General features: G+C 38.0%; 1 protein-coding gene across 1 annotated transcript in view; it reads left to right on the top strand.

Annotated features, from left to right (window-relative positions):
- The window catches only part of LOC148592923 (ADAMTS-like protein 1), a gene marked incomplete at both ends in the record, with an annotated part of 37888 nt that extends 21783 nt beyond the window's left edge, over positions 1-16105 (top strand). Inside the window, 3 exons of the mRNA XM_088533058.1 lie at positions 9456-9506; positions 14440-14644; positions 15958-16105. Of these exons, the coding sequence (XP_088389184.1) occupies positions 9456-9506; positions 14440-14644; positions 15958-16105 (404 nt within the window). The remainder of the gene's footprint in view (positions 1-9455; positions 9507-14439; positions 14645-15957) is intronic.
- Between the last annotated feature and the right edge of the window lie 1350 nt (positions 16106-17455).

Here is a 17455-nt window from a genome sequence, read left to right on the forward strand (position 1 = left end):
CCCTGCTCAGCAAACTTTTTCATGACAGTAGCAAGACAAAAGTAGCAAGATCACGGAGCTAGACCTCCAGCATATCAGAGAAGGAACAATTGTAACCACAGAAAAGGCCAGAACTGTGTTGCACCAATTCCCCTGCAGTTCAGCAGAAATTGGCCTACAACCACTCATAAATCAGAAGCATTTATTTGTGTATTCTGAACCTTTCAGTCCTCTTGTGTGGCCTTGATGAAAAGACTTCTTCGGACAGATAAGAAAAAAAAATGAACTAGCAAACAAAAACAAAAAAGGGAAAAAAATCTGATTTTAGAAGATTCAGAAGTTACAGTGGCCCTTCTAGGGCCGTGTGGGACTAGGAGCTGTGGGACTATGTGTTGTTTGCCAAGGGTAATCACTTTCCAAACCAGGAGTACTTGCTTTAGCCTAGGTAAGCATTAGCAGAGCAGAATAAAACAGTCCAAGCTCAAGATCATTTTTACCTCTTCATCTTCAGAAAAGTTTTCATAAATATCTCTTGACTATTCATACCTGAAATTAACACTGAAGTTTCTACATCACTGATTTAGCTGAAGTGCATGGCAGTTTGTATTAGTTCACTCCAGTAAATGCATCTGGTAAATAGCTTAAACAGAGCATGTTTAATTACTTTGGTTGCTTAAATGTGTTAAGAGTTGGATTAGGATCTTTACTGTAATAAAATCTTTTTCCTCAGTGATTTTCTCAAGGGACAAAATCTGTTTCTTTTATTTTGCTTTTTGTATATTTCAAAACAAAAGTCAATGAAATAGAGGTCAGGTCTGATCAAATGTGAGACATAAATATAAAAGTCTCAGAGACAGAGGCCATTAAAAAAGACAAGGTAAAATGGCTCTTGTATTTTAGATTCCCTTCTCAGTTAGAATGAGAAATTAATCCTATGTAGCTACTGCCTTTTCTTTTTTCTTTTTTTTTTTTAGCTTAAACTGTTTTTTTTTTTTTTAATACCATTCTACATCATATATGTAATTTACATCTGGAATTTATACTATGGATATTTTCCATACTTTCCCCAATAATTTTAAATAGTGTCAATCCTAAAACAGATGATTGCATGACACGTGGGAGGGACGGGAACAAAAATAACAGCTGGACAAATGTCAGGAAGTAATTTTTGTTTTATATAAGACATAATAAGGCAAAGTTGTTGCTATAAAGACCTTGGGGGGAAGGAGAGTCATTTAGAAATAAGCCTCTGCTGTCCCAGGGTACAGGCACTAACAGTTAGGAATTGGCTTTTTGGAAATATCCTCACAGAATGCCAAATTATGAATGATTATTTTCAAAAGTGCCTTTGTTAAAGAATTCAAAAATCAACAACACAAACGAGAAACCAAAGCAAATTTGTGGTAACTGCTGGAATCTTCATACTTTCTATGGGTCAGGAGGAGGGTAGGTGAAGCATGACAATGGTGGTTAGGGGTCTGAGGATGTTGTCTCAGCTCTCCGACATTTGCTCTGCTCCTCCAGCATAAAAAGATTACCATTTTTTTTCCTGATAAAACCAGTTTCAATAAAGTGTAAACGATTAATGGTTGATGACCATCCTTACTATAAGATCGTGAGTGGCATTGAATAAAGAAATCAAGAGGATTTAGTCTAGGAGTATTTACACTAAAGCTTTTGGCAAAGGGTGGCCTAAGATAAAAGTAAATGAATACTAGAGTATTAGTGGGGCATGCAATTGTCTCTTTAAGTTTAATGCATAGAAACTCTTTATCTTATTTCTACCATTTTGGCAATAATTAGCAGTATTGTTGACATGTTGAGTAGCAACAAGACCTTGGAAAGAATGTAGAAAATGATTCAAATTTTCACAGATGCAGTTTCTCACACATCCAGACAAGAAGTGATGTGTGAAAGTTTACAAGCCCACTGCCTGGTCCAAATCTATCTGGCAAAATGCAACATTCAGGTATCAACTTCTAAGCTAATTATTAATCTTTCAACTATACAAAATTTCACAAGGTGGAAGGTTAGCAGAAGGGTTTTTAGCTGTCATCAGTACCATGCTGCCTAATACCTTCTAATGAAAGGTGAATGACATTTTTTATGCTGCAAGAAAGTAAGTCTGTTTAGACTTGACTTAACTGGGTTTGCTAAGCACATCAGACATTTCTGAGGTGATATAAACTGAACATAGTGTTCCTACTTTCATATTTTCATAATTAAAAGTCATCCCTCCAAAAATCAATTTTTGAAAACACATAAAAGGCTTTGTCTTCACCCCTTGTTCCCAGATAGTCGCTAAAAAAAATCAGTGCTGCAACTAGTTGTCATCTGGAGTTCTTAGTTGGCATTTCCAGCTGTACTCCTTTGTACATCTTACGAGTATCATCTGTTTTTATGTGCCATGCCTTTCGCTGTAGCGTGTTACTGTGGTATCCCATGAGTCAAAAAAAGAAACTTCAATGCTGTGTAAAGACTTCTAAAGGTATCTACAGCAAAGTTTATACAAAGCCATGTATAAACTGTCTCAAAAATTTCATACTAGCAAATCTATAACATTTTGCCAGTTTAATCTGCACTGGCAAAAAAATCCTGGGATTTGCCTAGAGCTTTTTCTGTATGTCAGGTGGCAGAAATTACGTTAGTTCCTATGGAAAGTTTTTTGAAAAATACCTAATTCAGGCAAGGTTTTCCACACCCAGATATCTGAAAGAATTTGCAGACATGCATGGTTTATAGAGTCCTCCAGCAAAATTACGATCTCTTCTTGTTCCTCATCAAAAATGTTCCCTTAGAGTTCTGATTTACTATCCCTACTGGTTGGTTGTAGAGGAAAACATGAGCAAAACAAAATTTAACATCAGATAGAGGGGTCCTTTCCTTGTCATTTATTTTTAGCCAATCTAACATCAGGAATGCATTACAATGCAGCACAACTTGAAGACAGCTAAAATGGCATGGCTATTCTGAGTAACCCGAGGACTGAGAATTCTCTTTATAGAACAAGTTCTGTGTGATCTTAGGGCTCTATGCACTTACTGATATGGATATCTATACCGTTTTCTGGGCCACAGTGCAGATGATGAACCTTTTGTACATTTCAAATATTAAAGAGAACAGAAAAATAGTAATTAATAAGTCTGTATGTTTAAAAGGCAACATAGAAAATCTTCTTAATTAATAAGAAAGGTCTTCCCACTTGGTTACAGATTGACAGCTGATATGTGAAACTGCCCAATGCATAGTTGCTTGTTATCAACTTCTCTAAAGGTGTTAAAGTTGATAAAAATTGTTAGACAAGAATCACAGTAAAGCCATGTTTCTGTTTTCACCACATTCTTTCTTGAAAGATTAATAGAATTAGAGTGCTGGTAAATTTCTTAAAAGGTTCTTATTTACACGGTAGTAACCATAAATATGCAGAGATGCTGTGGTTTTGAAATACAGCAACTCATTTATTGTTATTTCCCTCCAGTGCTACATATGATAGATTTAAACTTTGCCTTGAATATTCTTTCATATAAAATATCCCATAGTTACTGCAGATAGTGGGCTTTTGACAACAGACCAGCTTTTTGAATGGATGTGAGACACTGGTCATGCTACTGTCCTTTCCTCATCTCTGCCTCGGGCAAATGGTCATTTTTGTGGCTTGGGTCATTTTTACTTGTTTCTTAATTTGTTGTAGGGTGTTGAGGGAGGTTTTCTGCCTTGTAGTGTTCTCTGAACTCCGGTTGCCTCTGGTAGCCGGGAGCTGGTCTCCGTTTCCACAGGCAGTCTCATCAGCGTGAGTGAGACAGAAAGAACCATTAACAACAAACAGCAATTCAGTGTGGAACACAGAGAATGGAGCCTTTTTCTCCTTCCTGTTAAAACAGAAGTGAAAAAAGGCTTTTACACAATCTTGGCTGAAGCTGTGCGTGATAGAAAAGTTAGACTGATATTAGTGAAGAGTGTGTCACCTGAAACTGAAAGAGCCAATTAACATAAGTTGTTCCGCTTGTAAATTAATGGAGAAAAGTATTTGAACAATTCTGAAGTGTCTGAGAAAGTACCAAGGCTGTTGGAGGAATGAGCTAAAATTATTCATTGTGCATTAGAAAGGGGTAAAAAAGGCTTACAAGGTCAAAAAGGTTTCAGAGCAGCAGGAAAGGAATCATCGGGGCATTTTTCAGGAAAGATGAATTGGAAGTAATCATATATTTGCATAGGAATGACAGTGTCTATGTCTACAGATATTGGAAAAGTAAGCAGAGAAGTCACTGAGAGCGGTGACATTATTCTGGTTGTTGTAACGCAGGTCGTCAGAGTTCAAGAGTAGGATAAAGGTCACTTGCGAATACTGCTAATGCTTTAGGAGGCAATTTTATTCTCAAAACAAATAGGCAAGAACTAAATCTTTTGTGTAAGGCAAAAGGTATTCAAATTAAGTTAACAAATAACTTTGTCAGAAGAGGCAGGAAGGTTAGGTCAAAATACACTAGTTGAATAAATTCAAGCTTTATTTATGTTAAAGAAAGACATAAAGACAAAAAGAAAGACTGCTGAGGTACTTCAGATAACAGTCTGTAAGCAGAGAAGTAGATTTTGTATTTCAGTGAGCATCAAATAGAGATATCTGTCTATCCAAGACAAAATTATAGGAAAGGTGATGGCAGTCTATTTTAATTAAATCCTAGAAGAAACCAAAATTCTAGCAAGTAGTCAGATAGTGAGTTACAAAGATACTTCACTGTTCAGATTTGCAGTGTATATTCAGCTAATCATGTAGTACTAGAAAATAATAACAGATTTCAGTTTCTGTATCAATCACTAGCTATCCAAAAAACCATAAAATGTTAAACTGAATGAAAATTGGAAACTTCTGTGCATTCCATTTTATTTATTTATATTTCAAATCTTTTAGAGGAAGAGTCCATCTAGCTCACTCATCCACTATCAGATATATTTTCTTAAAAAAAATCCCTTTCTCACTTTTGAGATTAGTCTTTAACAGTTCACAGTAATGATAAGCAGACCATACATTTCTTACAATTTGAAGTCAATGCACCACAAAAAAGTCAGTGTCATTTATATTAAAGATGATGCATTACTGAAGCTGTTTAAATTATGGAGTCTTTCTGGAGGCTGACACAGAAATACAGCTTTCTCAGTCTTTTGCATTTTTTAAGTATGTTTTTAAAGTACTCAGTGACTGCCCATTTTGAAACTTTTTAGATAAGACACATTGGCTTTCTCTGATGTGTAAAGCTCTTTGGGTATATAAAAGCACTGAAGACAGAGTATACAAAGCTCTTCAGGTCAGGTTCCATGCTGGCAGAGTGCAAGGCATGTGCCTTACGACTATATCTATTTCAGGATTAAGTATGGTGATCCAGAAACCACAAATGGAATTGATGCTGCTAGCATGGTTTAGAATGACGGTGCCACTATATGCAAGAGCCAACAACCTTGCCTGAAAGTATATTGTTACTATAGATATAATCTAGAAACAGTGATTTTCCATAGAAACAGTGATTTTAAAAGTAACACATGAATAACGTTAATAGAGGCTGCCTTTTTAAAGGTGTTGGTGTCCGTTTTTCAGGGCAGAACGTATTCTTGCAGTAAAAGGTGACTGTCACAGCAGTGTGTTTATAAAGCACCATGAGATGAGGGTGTAGTGTCACATATTGCCTTTGTGACAAGATTTGCAATGATAAATTGGGACTGCTTCATAAGCCTGTCCCCCCTTCAGTGATAACTATGCTTCTCTGGAGAACTCTGGATCATGGGTACATGTATGTCTTACATGCAGTCTACCAAGCATTTTCCTTCAGTTAGTTAATGAACTAACTGTCCACAGCCAACTTCTTAAGCTGCTTCAACTTTTTATTATTAATGTATTTATCAATTCCAATTAGTATATTAGATGTGCTTCACATTATTGCTTAGAAGACATAGTCACTGCCCAGCAGATTGTTTTTTCTCAAGTCACCCAGTTTTCAGTTTTTGCTGTACAAGTGCCCATCAGAAAACAGATGCAACAGTTCCAGGGTTCTGGAGCACATGCAGGCATGCAGCCCACAGCACAGCAGACAGAATCCCCCAAAAGAAACAAAACACCCACTAAAGTGAATGGTATGAGCCGGAGGGTAGCCCATGGGAGCTGGGGCAGCACCAGGACTACAGAGAGCAACAGTCCCGGCATGGAGGGAAGCAGCTTTGAGGCTGCTTGTCCTTGGGTTTCTCTGGAGTCAAGCCACAAATACCAAGAGCTGAGAAGAGCTGGTACATTATCTGAGAGACATCAGGTAGCTAAGGGAGAAAACTGTCCGAGATGATGATCAGTTGCCCTAAGAGGGTAGTTTATGGAGGTAAATAAGCTAAAAGGAAAGACAACAGCAAAATTTACAAGAAACGAAGCTTGCGGGCATAAGTCCCAGGGGAACCAGAGCATGTGAAGAGATAGGACACCTACCTCTGGCATCCACACTTTCCATTCCACCTTGGAAGAGCAATTGTGCTGAAACTGCCAGCATTCAGGAAGAAAACAGGGGTATAACGTTTGCAGGGTGTATAAACACCTTGTTGATCTGAGAGACATGAGATGTCAGAAACAAGAGACAAAAAAACTCTCCAAAACCTGCTTTGTGCCCCTTGCTCCTGCAAAAGCAGGTTTGTGCTGTCTATTGAGTGAATAAATATTGTTTGCAACTCCCACAACAGCCAGGAATTTCAGAGTACTGCAGGAATAGCTGTTTGCTCTTTCCATTTTACACCTATGATGTGCTCATCATCCTACATCACCCTCTTTGCATTGTCTGAGCAATACACAGTGAACGAAGCTGAAGTCTAGATCTCTTCCATCTTTTTGTAAAATTATGATGGATTGATAGGGGCATGGAATTTAAGTTTTTCTGATCATTTAGAAAGTACAAGATTCATCAAAACAATCTCAAAGTTTTTTTTACATGATTCACTTAGGTTTATTTTTGGGTGTATGTGTGGAAAATACTAGACTAAATAGTAGCTGCTGCTAATGGTATAATGATCATCTGTTACTTATTCAAGTTGATTTTTGAAATTTTAATTGGTAGTCATCAATGCAAAATTAAGAAAAAAAAAAAAAGCTTGTCAAATATTGACTAAAGTAAATACTTTCATTTTAAAGCATCATGCTGAGGTTGGGGGTCTTTTTTCTCTATAGGACCCATAGGACCTATAAGACTAGAACTTACCCTTCTGGAGACCATTATCTTACCGTGACAGAATCAGTGTTTGGCAGACTTTCGCAAACGTACAATGATGATATCAGTATTCCATGGAACTTTATATTGTTTGTAGTTTGTGGATGCAAAATTCTGTGAGAGTCAAAGCTTTCCAATGACAATATTAATTTGGTCCCTTTTTAGTGCTTTGCAGATGTTATTTAATTTCCAAACAATGTTTGGATATGAGTCAGTTATTTCTATTGGAATGGCCTTGAATTTTCTGAATTCTAATGCATGTAGCAGCAGAAGACCTTGATTATGCATACAGACTATGTTTATTAGAAAATAACTTTTTCTCACTTTGAGGGAAAAACAGGCTTTGAAATCTTTTCCTTTCTTAGATGTTATAAGTTTAGGTAGTGTAATTATTTTCTTTCTGGCCTAAGTGTATTCATCTTTTTTTTCCCCACCAATTCCTCAGCAAGCTGATAAGATGGAAAGTGCAACCAGCTTCAGATTAGAACTTCAGCATCAGTGCTCAGGAAAGGTGCATATATTCCCAAAAGTAAAAAAAATCACAAAAGGTCCCCTCCTGAGTTCCTAAAACATTGCTGCAGAGTTTTTCAAACTTCTGCAGCCATTTGTCAGTCTTGCTTACTGATCATACAGAGCTGCCTTTTAGGGATTTTCAGATTTTGTGGAAACAGGCAGCTCTGTGTACTTGCAGATACACACAGCCATGCCCACACTCCTGTGACTGTAGAGGCTGCTAACCTGACATGGAGCAGCCCTGTCCCCGTCACGCACACTCTCGTGCACTCAGCATCTTCTAATGCATTAGCTAGAAAATTCCTGCACGCTGACCTAGCACTGACTCTTCACTGGGAAGCACAATGGGATCTATTCTTCTATCATAGAAGAATTATGCACATAAAAATCCTACCAACTGAAAGGAGAATAGAGCTCTTTAGGCTAGGCTTGACAAGACTCCTTTGAATGTTTAGAGCACACTTCAGTGACCTGTGTTGAGGATGGAGAATACTTTCTCCCTTTCTCCTTCCTGGCTTTCTTCTCCTTACAGAAACCCTCAGCAGGACACCTTGCACCTCTCCTTTGCACAAGGCTTTCAACACCCAACTCCATCCTTTTCAATCAGTTTCCATTGTTTATTACTTGAGCTGAGAGAGAGCTTTTCATTTTAGTGTGATTGGCGTTAACCCTTTCATGGCACTGTCCCAAAATGCTCCCCTTGAAGTCCTATAGCACACAGTGGTGCTGATGAAGCTTTTATATATAAGGTGCTCTGGGATCATCCATTTGACACTAATTAACCAGCCCGATAGCTGGGAGAGGAGGTGGGTAGAGAGTTGCTCTGGGTCAGAATCCACCAAAACTACCCCTCACGCAGTGTGTGAAATCCCAGACTAGCATTTGGGTGAAACTACATATTTGTCAATATGTTGTTAGAGCTGTCTCATACATAACTGGCATAATTCTCATTAAAAAAAAAACTCTTCACTATTGCCTATTAAAATATTTAGACATTACATTCTATAGATATTATAATAATAATATCCTATCAAACCAAGCTAGTCAGTCACCACAATGTCAAAAAGAAATCTTCAATCCAGTTTCTTTTTCAGAACAGCTCAAATAAAGAGGCAAGATCTAAAGATGAATAAAATTTGACGACTTTAAGACAGTGAGGCATGAATTGCATCTTTGAAGTCTTGCACTTGGGATGCCCTCAGTTTCTAACCCCAGCTCCTGTAGAAGCAGACATTGTATCTGAAGGGCAGAAACAACCATATTTTAGTTTTAAGAGAGTTTTATCTTGAGCTCTCTATAGCTGACAGAAGTTCTCTTATTGTCTTCAGGGAATCTTAAAGAGAAAATACTGTGTATAGGAAAACTTATTTTTGAGGAAGAAAATCATTTTGTCAATTTGTGTAATATTAAATATAAACATAAAAATGTATAAAAAATAATATTTGGGTACTTCAGTTGAAAAAATGTGTAACAACGCTTAGTCAGACAGTAGTATCTTCATGAGAATAAAATATTAACTGGTAGTTTATCCTTGGAATTACTTGCAAACAGCAAGATAGGAGCGTATGTTTGGCTTTAAATGTATTAGCAATTTAGGTAAAATATTCTTGATTTGGGATTTACTTTGTGATACTGTGTAAAAAAAAAAAAAGTTGTATAATGTAATCATCTAGTGTTCATTTTATTATGTGTACCTTCTACTCAGAGGGTTGGCATTATTGTTCCTAACAGTGATGGATACAAGCAGATCATGCCCTATGACCTCTACCATCCCCTTCCTCGGTACGTAAAACAATCAACCAGATGCTAGGATTAACAAACACATTTATTGCTTTTTCTCATATCTCCACATTGTGGCTTTGTTCTAAAATGAGGATAACACATGCTTCTTTCCTCTTGCACTGAACTGTCTTGCAGATTAACTCTGAGACGCTCAAATGCTAATGTGATGCTATAAATTCTGCTGATACAGAGCTGAAATTATACCTTAGCGGGGGCAGTAATGCAGCTTCACTGCGCGCATATTCCCTTTCTCTTTCTCTACCTTTTTTCTCCCTTCTGTTGCTTTTCCGTCTCCCTCCCTTCTCTCATCTCTGAGTTGGACCATAGCCTGAGGTTTGTATTGAGTATTTCTGTCTGTCTGATGGTGTTTCTCTTCTTATTTCACACTGTGTCTTTGGGTGTAGTATTCTAGACACTGGCCTCCCACTTTGTGCCTTAATGTCTCTTGCGTAGAGATGATGTGCTTATAAATTGGCAGTTTTTAGTTTTAGAAAGTGTTAATGTTGAGGCCTTATCCTGAAAATATGTGTTAACACCTTCGCTGGGTGCCCTACTCCTTTGGCTGCTTTAAGAATTCAGAGATCAGGAGCAGGATTAGAATCAAGACTTGATGTATATGACTCATTATCTCATCATTAATGTATTTAATGTGAGAGGATCCACTTGAGATTCTCAAAATAGTTATAAGAGTAGTTTCTCAAACACCTGTGAATAGAATGGATGATCAAAAGTAGATGAAAAATAAAAACCGTTTGGTTTTGAAAAACTGTCTGAGCATGCATGGTGCTTCGTTTCCTTCTCCATTAATTTGTTGTGCTACTGAGTCTCCTATTACTGAAAGCAACTTCCAGCTAATGTCTCACCCTGCTGAGGAAATGATCTCTCCTAAACAATGGTGAGGCCCAGTGCAGTGAGTTCTCGTGTTTGAGTACACAAACACAGTGCATTCAAATTTGATGCAGGCTCTACAGAGTCATCCCAAACTGTGATTGAGAAGACAAGAAAGAGAGGCACCTACTTGCCACACATAATGGCTCCTGTTCATGCTGGAACCTCCTGTGTTTTATGTCATTGTGATATATATGTCAAGTAGACATGGTTACCCTCCAGTAGTGTTCAGTTTATATTTTCTGTGCAATACTTCTTTCCTTCCTATATAAATTCTTAGGAACACAGAGTTGTTATCTCATTAAATACTCATGAAATATGCTCTTAAAATGTATCACTGCCTCTTATTCCTTTTTTTTTTTTCTGAAAAACCTTTTTTTTCCTCAGGTCTTTCTTAGAAAGAAACATATCTTCTAACCTCATCCTTCTAAAGCTCATCTTATAAGGAATATAGAAGCTAGGAATTAAAGCTCATCTTATAAGGAATATAGAAGTAGGATATTAATATGGAGTTTAAGACTCCATCATTGATTTAACCAGATTTTATTTTAATTGTACGAAAAGGTCACGTATATTTACAAAAGAGAAAAAGAGAGAGAATGAGAGAATCACAAAATCACAGAATCGTTGAGGTTGGAAGAGACCTCAGCAGATCATCTAGTCCAACCCCCTTGCTCAAGCAGGGACAGCTAGAGCTTGTTGCACAGGGTCACATCCAGGCAGATTTTAAGGATCTCTGCATAAGGAGACTCCACAGCCTCTGTAGTTTTCCACAGTGTGTTCCAGGGCTCTGTCACCTCTACAGTGAATAATTTTTTCCTCAAACGTAGACAAGCCTTTCTGGACTTCAGTTTGTGCCTGTTTCCTCTCCTTCTGTTCCTGGGCAGTGCTGAAAAAAGTCTTTCCCCATCCTCTTTACAGTCTCCCTTCAGATATTTATACACATTAATAAAATACCCTTGCTTAATCTTCTCCAGGCTGCAGAGTCGCAGGTCTCTTGCTTCTTCCTCATAGGACAGATCCAGTCCCCTGATCATTTGCATAGCCCTATACTCTCCAGTAGCTCCACATCCCGCTTGTGCTGGGGAGCCCAGCACTGCACGCAGCACTCCAGATGTGGCCTCAGCAGGCCTGAGCAGAGACGAGCAGGATCACCTCCCTCCACCTGTTGCCAACACTCTGCCTAATGCACTCCAGGACAGCATTGGCCTTTTTGGACACACGGACCAATTGGTGCCTCATGGTCACTCTGTTGTACATCAAGACACACCAGGTCCTTCTCTGCAGGGCTGCTTTCCAGCAGGTCAATCTCTAATCTATCCTGGTGCCTGGGGTTATTCCTCCCCAGGTGCAAGACCCTGCACTTGACCTTGTTGAACCTCATGAGGTTCCTCTCTTCCCATCTCCCTCTTAATGGCAGTACAGCCCTCTGGTGTATCAGCCATGCTTCCCAGTTTTGTTTCACCTGTGAACTTACTGAGGGTACCTTCATCCAAGTCATCCAGGAGCAGAGTTTCTCCAGAACAACTGTAGATTAGAGCATGAATCAGCAGCACTTGGCAGTTCAAGGATGTATTTAAGCTAAAAGCATTTTGAGCTGGCCAGAGGACAGAGTTTTTTTCACAGCTGAAGAAAACGGAAAATGCCCTGGGATATTTGACTTTCAGCAACCCTGAAAGCAAAAAAAAAAAAAAATCATTCCTTGGAAATGATCAAAGACCTGAAACTGGTTCTGCAGCTATTCTGGGTTATGGTCTCACCCTGTAACTGTCCCTTTACGTCCAATCTCCTGGTCACATCGTTCTCTCTTAAAGGCTCTTATTAGAAATTCAGGGAGCAACTGCTGGCTGGAATCTCTGTCCCCTCCGTTTCTTTCTGTGATTTCCCAGCTGCTGTTGCTGTTATTCCTCCTTTTCAACTGCCACATGTTCTCCGGTGAACCCTCAAATGTAGCTCAGGTATTCCCTTTTTGCCCCAGAGAGGCATATATCCTCCAAAACTCAGTGATGGAGACAGCAGAAACAGAGCAGACCATGAGGCTGGCACAATACAAGACCAAGTCAGGGGAATAAAATGCATTTCCTCTGAATTTGCAAAATTTAAGAAAAAAAATTAAGCAAAACAAAAGCAAGCCAAACATACTCTGGCTGTGCTACCTGTTTGGTGAGACTGGCTCCTAACAACAAGGACAGAAGATGAAACTCATCCTGAAGAGGTAGAAGTAGGGATGAGTGGATACAGTGCTTGCTTCAGTGGTCTCTGCCAGATCCTAATTCTAGCAGTTCCTTTCACATATTCTCAGACAACACATCGTCCTTTTTACATCACAAGGAGCTATAACTTCTGATTTAAGCAGCAGCGTGGCAGAGAAATTTTAACTTTCTTGTCTTACACCAACATAAAAACTGAGCACCAAACTCCTTGCCTAGATTTAAGATGCTTTATACTGCTGAGCTAGCACTAGGTGTCTAGAAATTTGTCCCAAAGACAAATGGAGAATGGCAGACACTATACTTTTATGCATGGGAAAAGCTAGCTGAGGCTGGTTTCAGCAGTTTGTGCTGTTAATAGGTTCCAATATGAAGTATCTACATTTAGATTAGTCATAATTAGAAACCTCAGCTATATGCTTAGAAATTTATTCACAGGTGTCACAGGAAACATATTTGAACATAGATATTGTTAGAAGGACCCATTTGCAATATCTGCGGCTTATGCAGAGCACACAATGGTGAATATATGGTGTGGTGTGAAAATATTTTCAATTCATCTTTGTGATACAATTAATCAGTGGGTTTATTTGTAAACAGATGTTTACAAGTCCTTTCACACACTGAGTTTAACAACACTCTCGACTATTAGCCAATAATACGTAATACCTCAAATGTACTGGAACTGGTCAAAATAAGATTCATGTATGGGAAGAAAAATCAAAGCGAATGATAAACATTATTCATATTGCTTAATATTTTTTGAAATCTGTTGGAATTTTTTTTTAAATAATTGTTTTGCTGTGACTGGGAGAGAAAATCTTCACCTTTGGCTTTTTTTTTCCCTCTTGCCTGAATGAGGAAAGAGGTAAGGGGATTTACATGAAATAGATTCTTTTTTAAATTAAAAAATATAAATTTGTTAATCACCATTTTAGACAAAAAAAGTTGTAAAAAAGTTGTCTTTTTTCCCCTTAAAGATTTTTTAAGTGTTTTCAAGTAGCTGATACATATGTTTATACTTTAAGACATGTGTAAATCGATACAAGGTTATCCACATTGGCTCATGACAGTGATCCCATACCTTTCTCTAACAACAACCCCTAAAAAAAGGAAATGCCATTCTGTATTTTTTGCGCATGCGTGTGTACATGCGTAAAAGGATGTATACACAATTGTATATGTAATTCTCATGCAATACAGTACATTCACATAAGTATTCGTGACTTGTCAGAACAAATACATCATTCAGTTGTTTTTTTCATTATAGTTTCTAACATTCTTTCTGAATTCCTCTCACTGTAATCAAACACCTGCATGGTTTCTACATCAGAGGTCATTTATTGTATCAGTCATAGCCTCACCTTCTCTCTTTTGAGAATTTCCTCCCTTTTTCCTTTTTTATTATTCAGTTGTGTCATCCAAAGGAAGAATTATTGTTTTCCACTTCATTTTAGCAAAAGGGACATTGGCTTCAGAGTTCGTTGAGGTTCTAGCAGTTTAGGACAAAGATGTCTCAGAATGTGGGAAGCCATGTGAAGACATGATAATCACATCAGTTAATTAGAAGGAATCAAGTTAAAAGTAATTATAATTTCTGTGGCAGTCACTGGATTTGTAGACTAGAGGAGATTTCATGTTACTAATCTGTAACTTAAAAGACAAGAGCCAAAATCTTTGTTGTTACAACTATTTATAAAAACACCTAAATAACTTCTACTCAGATTAATTATAAAAAAAAACCCTGTAGATAAGAGGCTATACAACTGGGGAAGGAGGGCAAGGAGGAGTTCCTTTTTCTCTGAAGCCTCTGCTTTGTTTTGCTCTGTTCTCAGGTGGGAAAGTACGCCCTGGACTGCCTGTTCGTCCTCCTGTGGAGGGGGTATTCAAAGCCGCAGTGTCTCCTGTGTGGAGGAAGACATTCAAGGGCATATCAGCCCTGTGGAAGAGTGGAAGTGCATGTACACTCCAAAGATGCCTGTTGTCCAGCCTTGCAATATATTTGACTGCCCAAAGTGGCTTGCTCAGGAATGGTCTCCGGTAACTAGTTTGGCTTTGCTGGTCTTGTATTTGATGCATTAAGAGTACATCTTGGATTCAAAGAGTAATGCCAATAGTTTAGTGAGCCTGCCAATATAGGAATATTCTTTGTAGCTGTTTTCCTTTCTCGTTTTTATGATCTCTGTTTTAAATGATTCTGTTTGTCTTGGTACAAAGTAAATATTCAGAATTAATAAGAAAAGGATTTAAAGATTAAAGAGAATGATGGAAAAATAAATCAGATCTGTCATGTTAATTAGTGGTCCTCTAGAAAAAATAAACTGTGAACACAAATGAAATGCACAAAACAAAAGGAATAAGCTTTTCATGGGCATGTAATGGTATATCTTTACTACAGCTCTCCAGCCATAAATTAAGTATCATGAATTGCTAAGAAATGGCCAGAAATGTGTACAGCCAGAACTGAATCTCCTTTTTGATGCATTTGTCCCTCTAGCTTGTCTGTTCCTGACTCTGTTTTACTTTTTTAAGAAAGTAGACATCTGGAATGAAAGTCCTGTGATGGACCTTTTGTTCATAAAGACTTGCTCCTGACACAAGTTTCTTGTAGACTCAGTTTTTCAACAAGTAAAATTTTTAATAAATAAATAAATAAACAAATCTAAGATAGGTCACCCTTAGCTGAGGTGTTCTTGCTGTTTGCAAAGTGTTTACTGATTACCAGATGAAAGCTACTCCCTAAGAGCAAAGTAATATCAGTGGTATCCTAGTCCTCCCTATGTGTTGGTACTGTTGATTCCCTTCCATCCAGATGCTTCTGAAACTTTCTGTTTAGGAGGAAAATGAGATGTACCTTACCAAAAATAAATGTGAGGGAAAAAAAAATCTTAAGAAAGTGTTTTGAGGAAGAAATTCCAAATAGTTTCCCATTTTGTTTTGTGCTCTATTCCAAAATAGCTGAATGTCACCCTTGCTGACCCATAAGCCCCACTACTTTGTCCAAGCAGAGCAGAGTGGCTCTAGATGAAAATGACAGGGTGTTTTTGAGCATATCCAATATGAGACAGATGGCCACCAGCCAACCAGCCAATGCTGAGAGTGACACTGCAAGAGAAACAGAGCAACAGATTTCCAAACCAAACATACCTGCTGAGCAAAAAGGGAAAAATATGTGTCAATTTTATACCTTACCTAAAGCTACCCGGTATTATGAGCAATCTAACATGAAGATAGGGTGCTACTGCTTAACATTTTGTCCCACAGTTTACACATCCTTCTGTTGAATATACCCATTTTATTTTCCACATGTGACACACCATGCTCATTCCTTCATTCCTTCTGTTTTCTTTCAGTGCACAGTGACGTGTGGACAGGGGCTCAGATACCGTGTGGTTCTTTGCATTGATCACAGAGGGATGCATACAGGAGGCTGTAGCCCTAAAACAAAGCCACATATAAAAGAGGAATGCATCATACCCACTCCTTGCTACAAACCCAAAGGTAACGAGATAGAAAGAGTCTCAGGAATATTTGTTTTATGAGCACTGTTTCCTTTTGCACTGAATTCTGAAGTTATAGCTTTAAGGTCTGCCATTCTTAACCCAGTTTGCCTGATAGCAAGGTGGAGTGAATGCCAGTCCTTTCTGCTTTCCTATAAATGCTAGGACTTAAACTGTCCATTTGTGCTGGACACAGACTGATGTCTAAACAATGTCTAAATTTGACTTTTGTGTAAGCTGTATCAGACTAAATCTAGCCCATTTTATTAGAGGAATTTAATATATAAATAATACTTATGGTAGATGTTTAAACTATAGGTTTAAATAGTCTGGAAGCAGGAAAGCTGCTTAGAAGTTGGAGGCTTGAAATAAGTCAAGCACTGTATCCCAGTGAGAAATTCTTTCCTACAAGGCTGCAGTTTGACAGACTTTCAGACTTGAAGCATCTTATAATAAAAAGTACTCATTTGGTTATAGATTGGAATGCTTCTTGACTTGGGCCTCACACAGAGAGTAACATATTGATAAATTTTTCACATTTTTTTGAGAGAAGGAGAAAACATTTCTTCAGCATTATTGCTACATAGCCACTGTTTGGATCTTCTCACGGGATAGGAAAGTTATAAAAGGTCCTGGAGAACAAATTAATGGTCAGAGGATAGTTGCAGCAGTTAGAGGTATCTAATGTTTCAGTTATCACTTGGTTCCATAGATATATTTGTGTATGTCTGTGAATATAAATATATATGTGTGTGGAGATAACCTCTGTTGTATAAAAATTGACTAATTTCTGAGCTACAGTAATGCAGATTAACTTAAATTCTCTAAATTGGAAACTTGTCATGAGAAGATCTTGATGACTTCTTGCAAAAATGAATTGCTATCCTCGGTAAGTATTAAGAGTATTTATTATGAGGTCTTGTAAAATAAGAGTGACCTGCAACCTCTTGTGAATCCAAGACCAAAAAAAAACTCAAAATTTGGAATTTAAATTTCTATACTCAGTGTCCTATGATGAATGAACTTGTCAAGTTTAAAGATTCCAGTTTATTTGGAACATGAAAATCTGCTGTACCTGCCAGTCACAAAGTGGTGAAGCCCAGACTTTTGGCCTCTGGGGAGTAATGGGTATGTTTTCACTGTATACTGCATACCGACATGAGCTCACTCTGTTCCTCTTCCAAGCTGAAAAGAGCCTGGTGGATGTGTTAGCATAATCCTGAGCCTCCTCTGCACACCTAGTGGCTTGGACTCAGTCAGTCCACTCCATTTATGGGTCTTTGTTTATTGTGTTCAGAGCCAAGGCAAAGCTAGCTCCTGTATGCCTGCTGTATATAGTGCGAGCGTAATG

This window comes from Tinamus guttatus, unplaced genomic scaffold (assembly GCF_059628265.1).
Source record: "Tinamus guttatus ecotype Peru unplaced genomic scaffold, ASM5962826v1 Tinamus_guttatus_pri_ptg000478l, whole genome shotgun sequence".
In the NCBI taxonomy this organism is placed as follows: Eukaryota; Metazoa; Chordata; class Aves; order Tinamiformes; family Tinamidae; genus Tinamus; species Tinamus guttatus.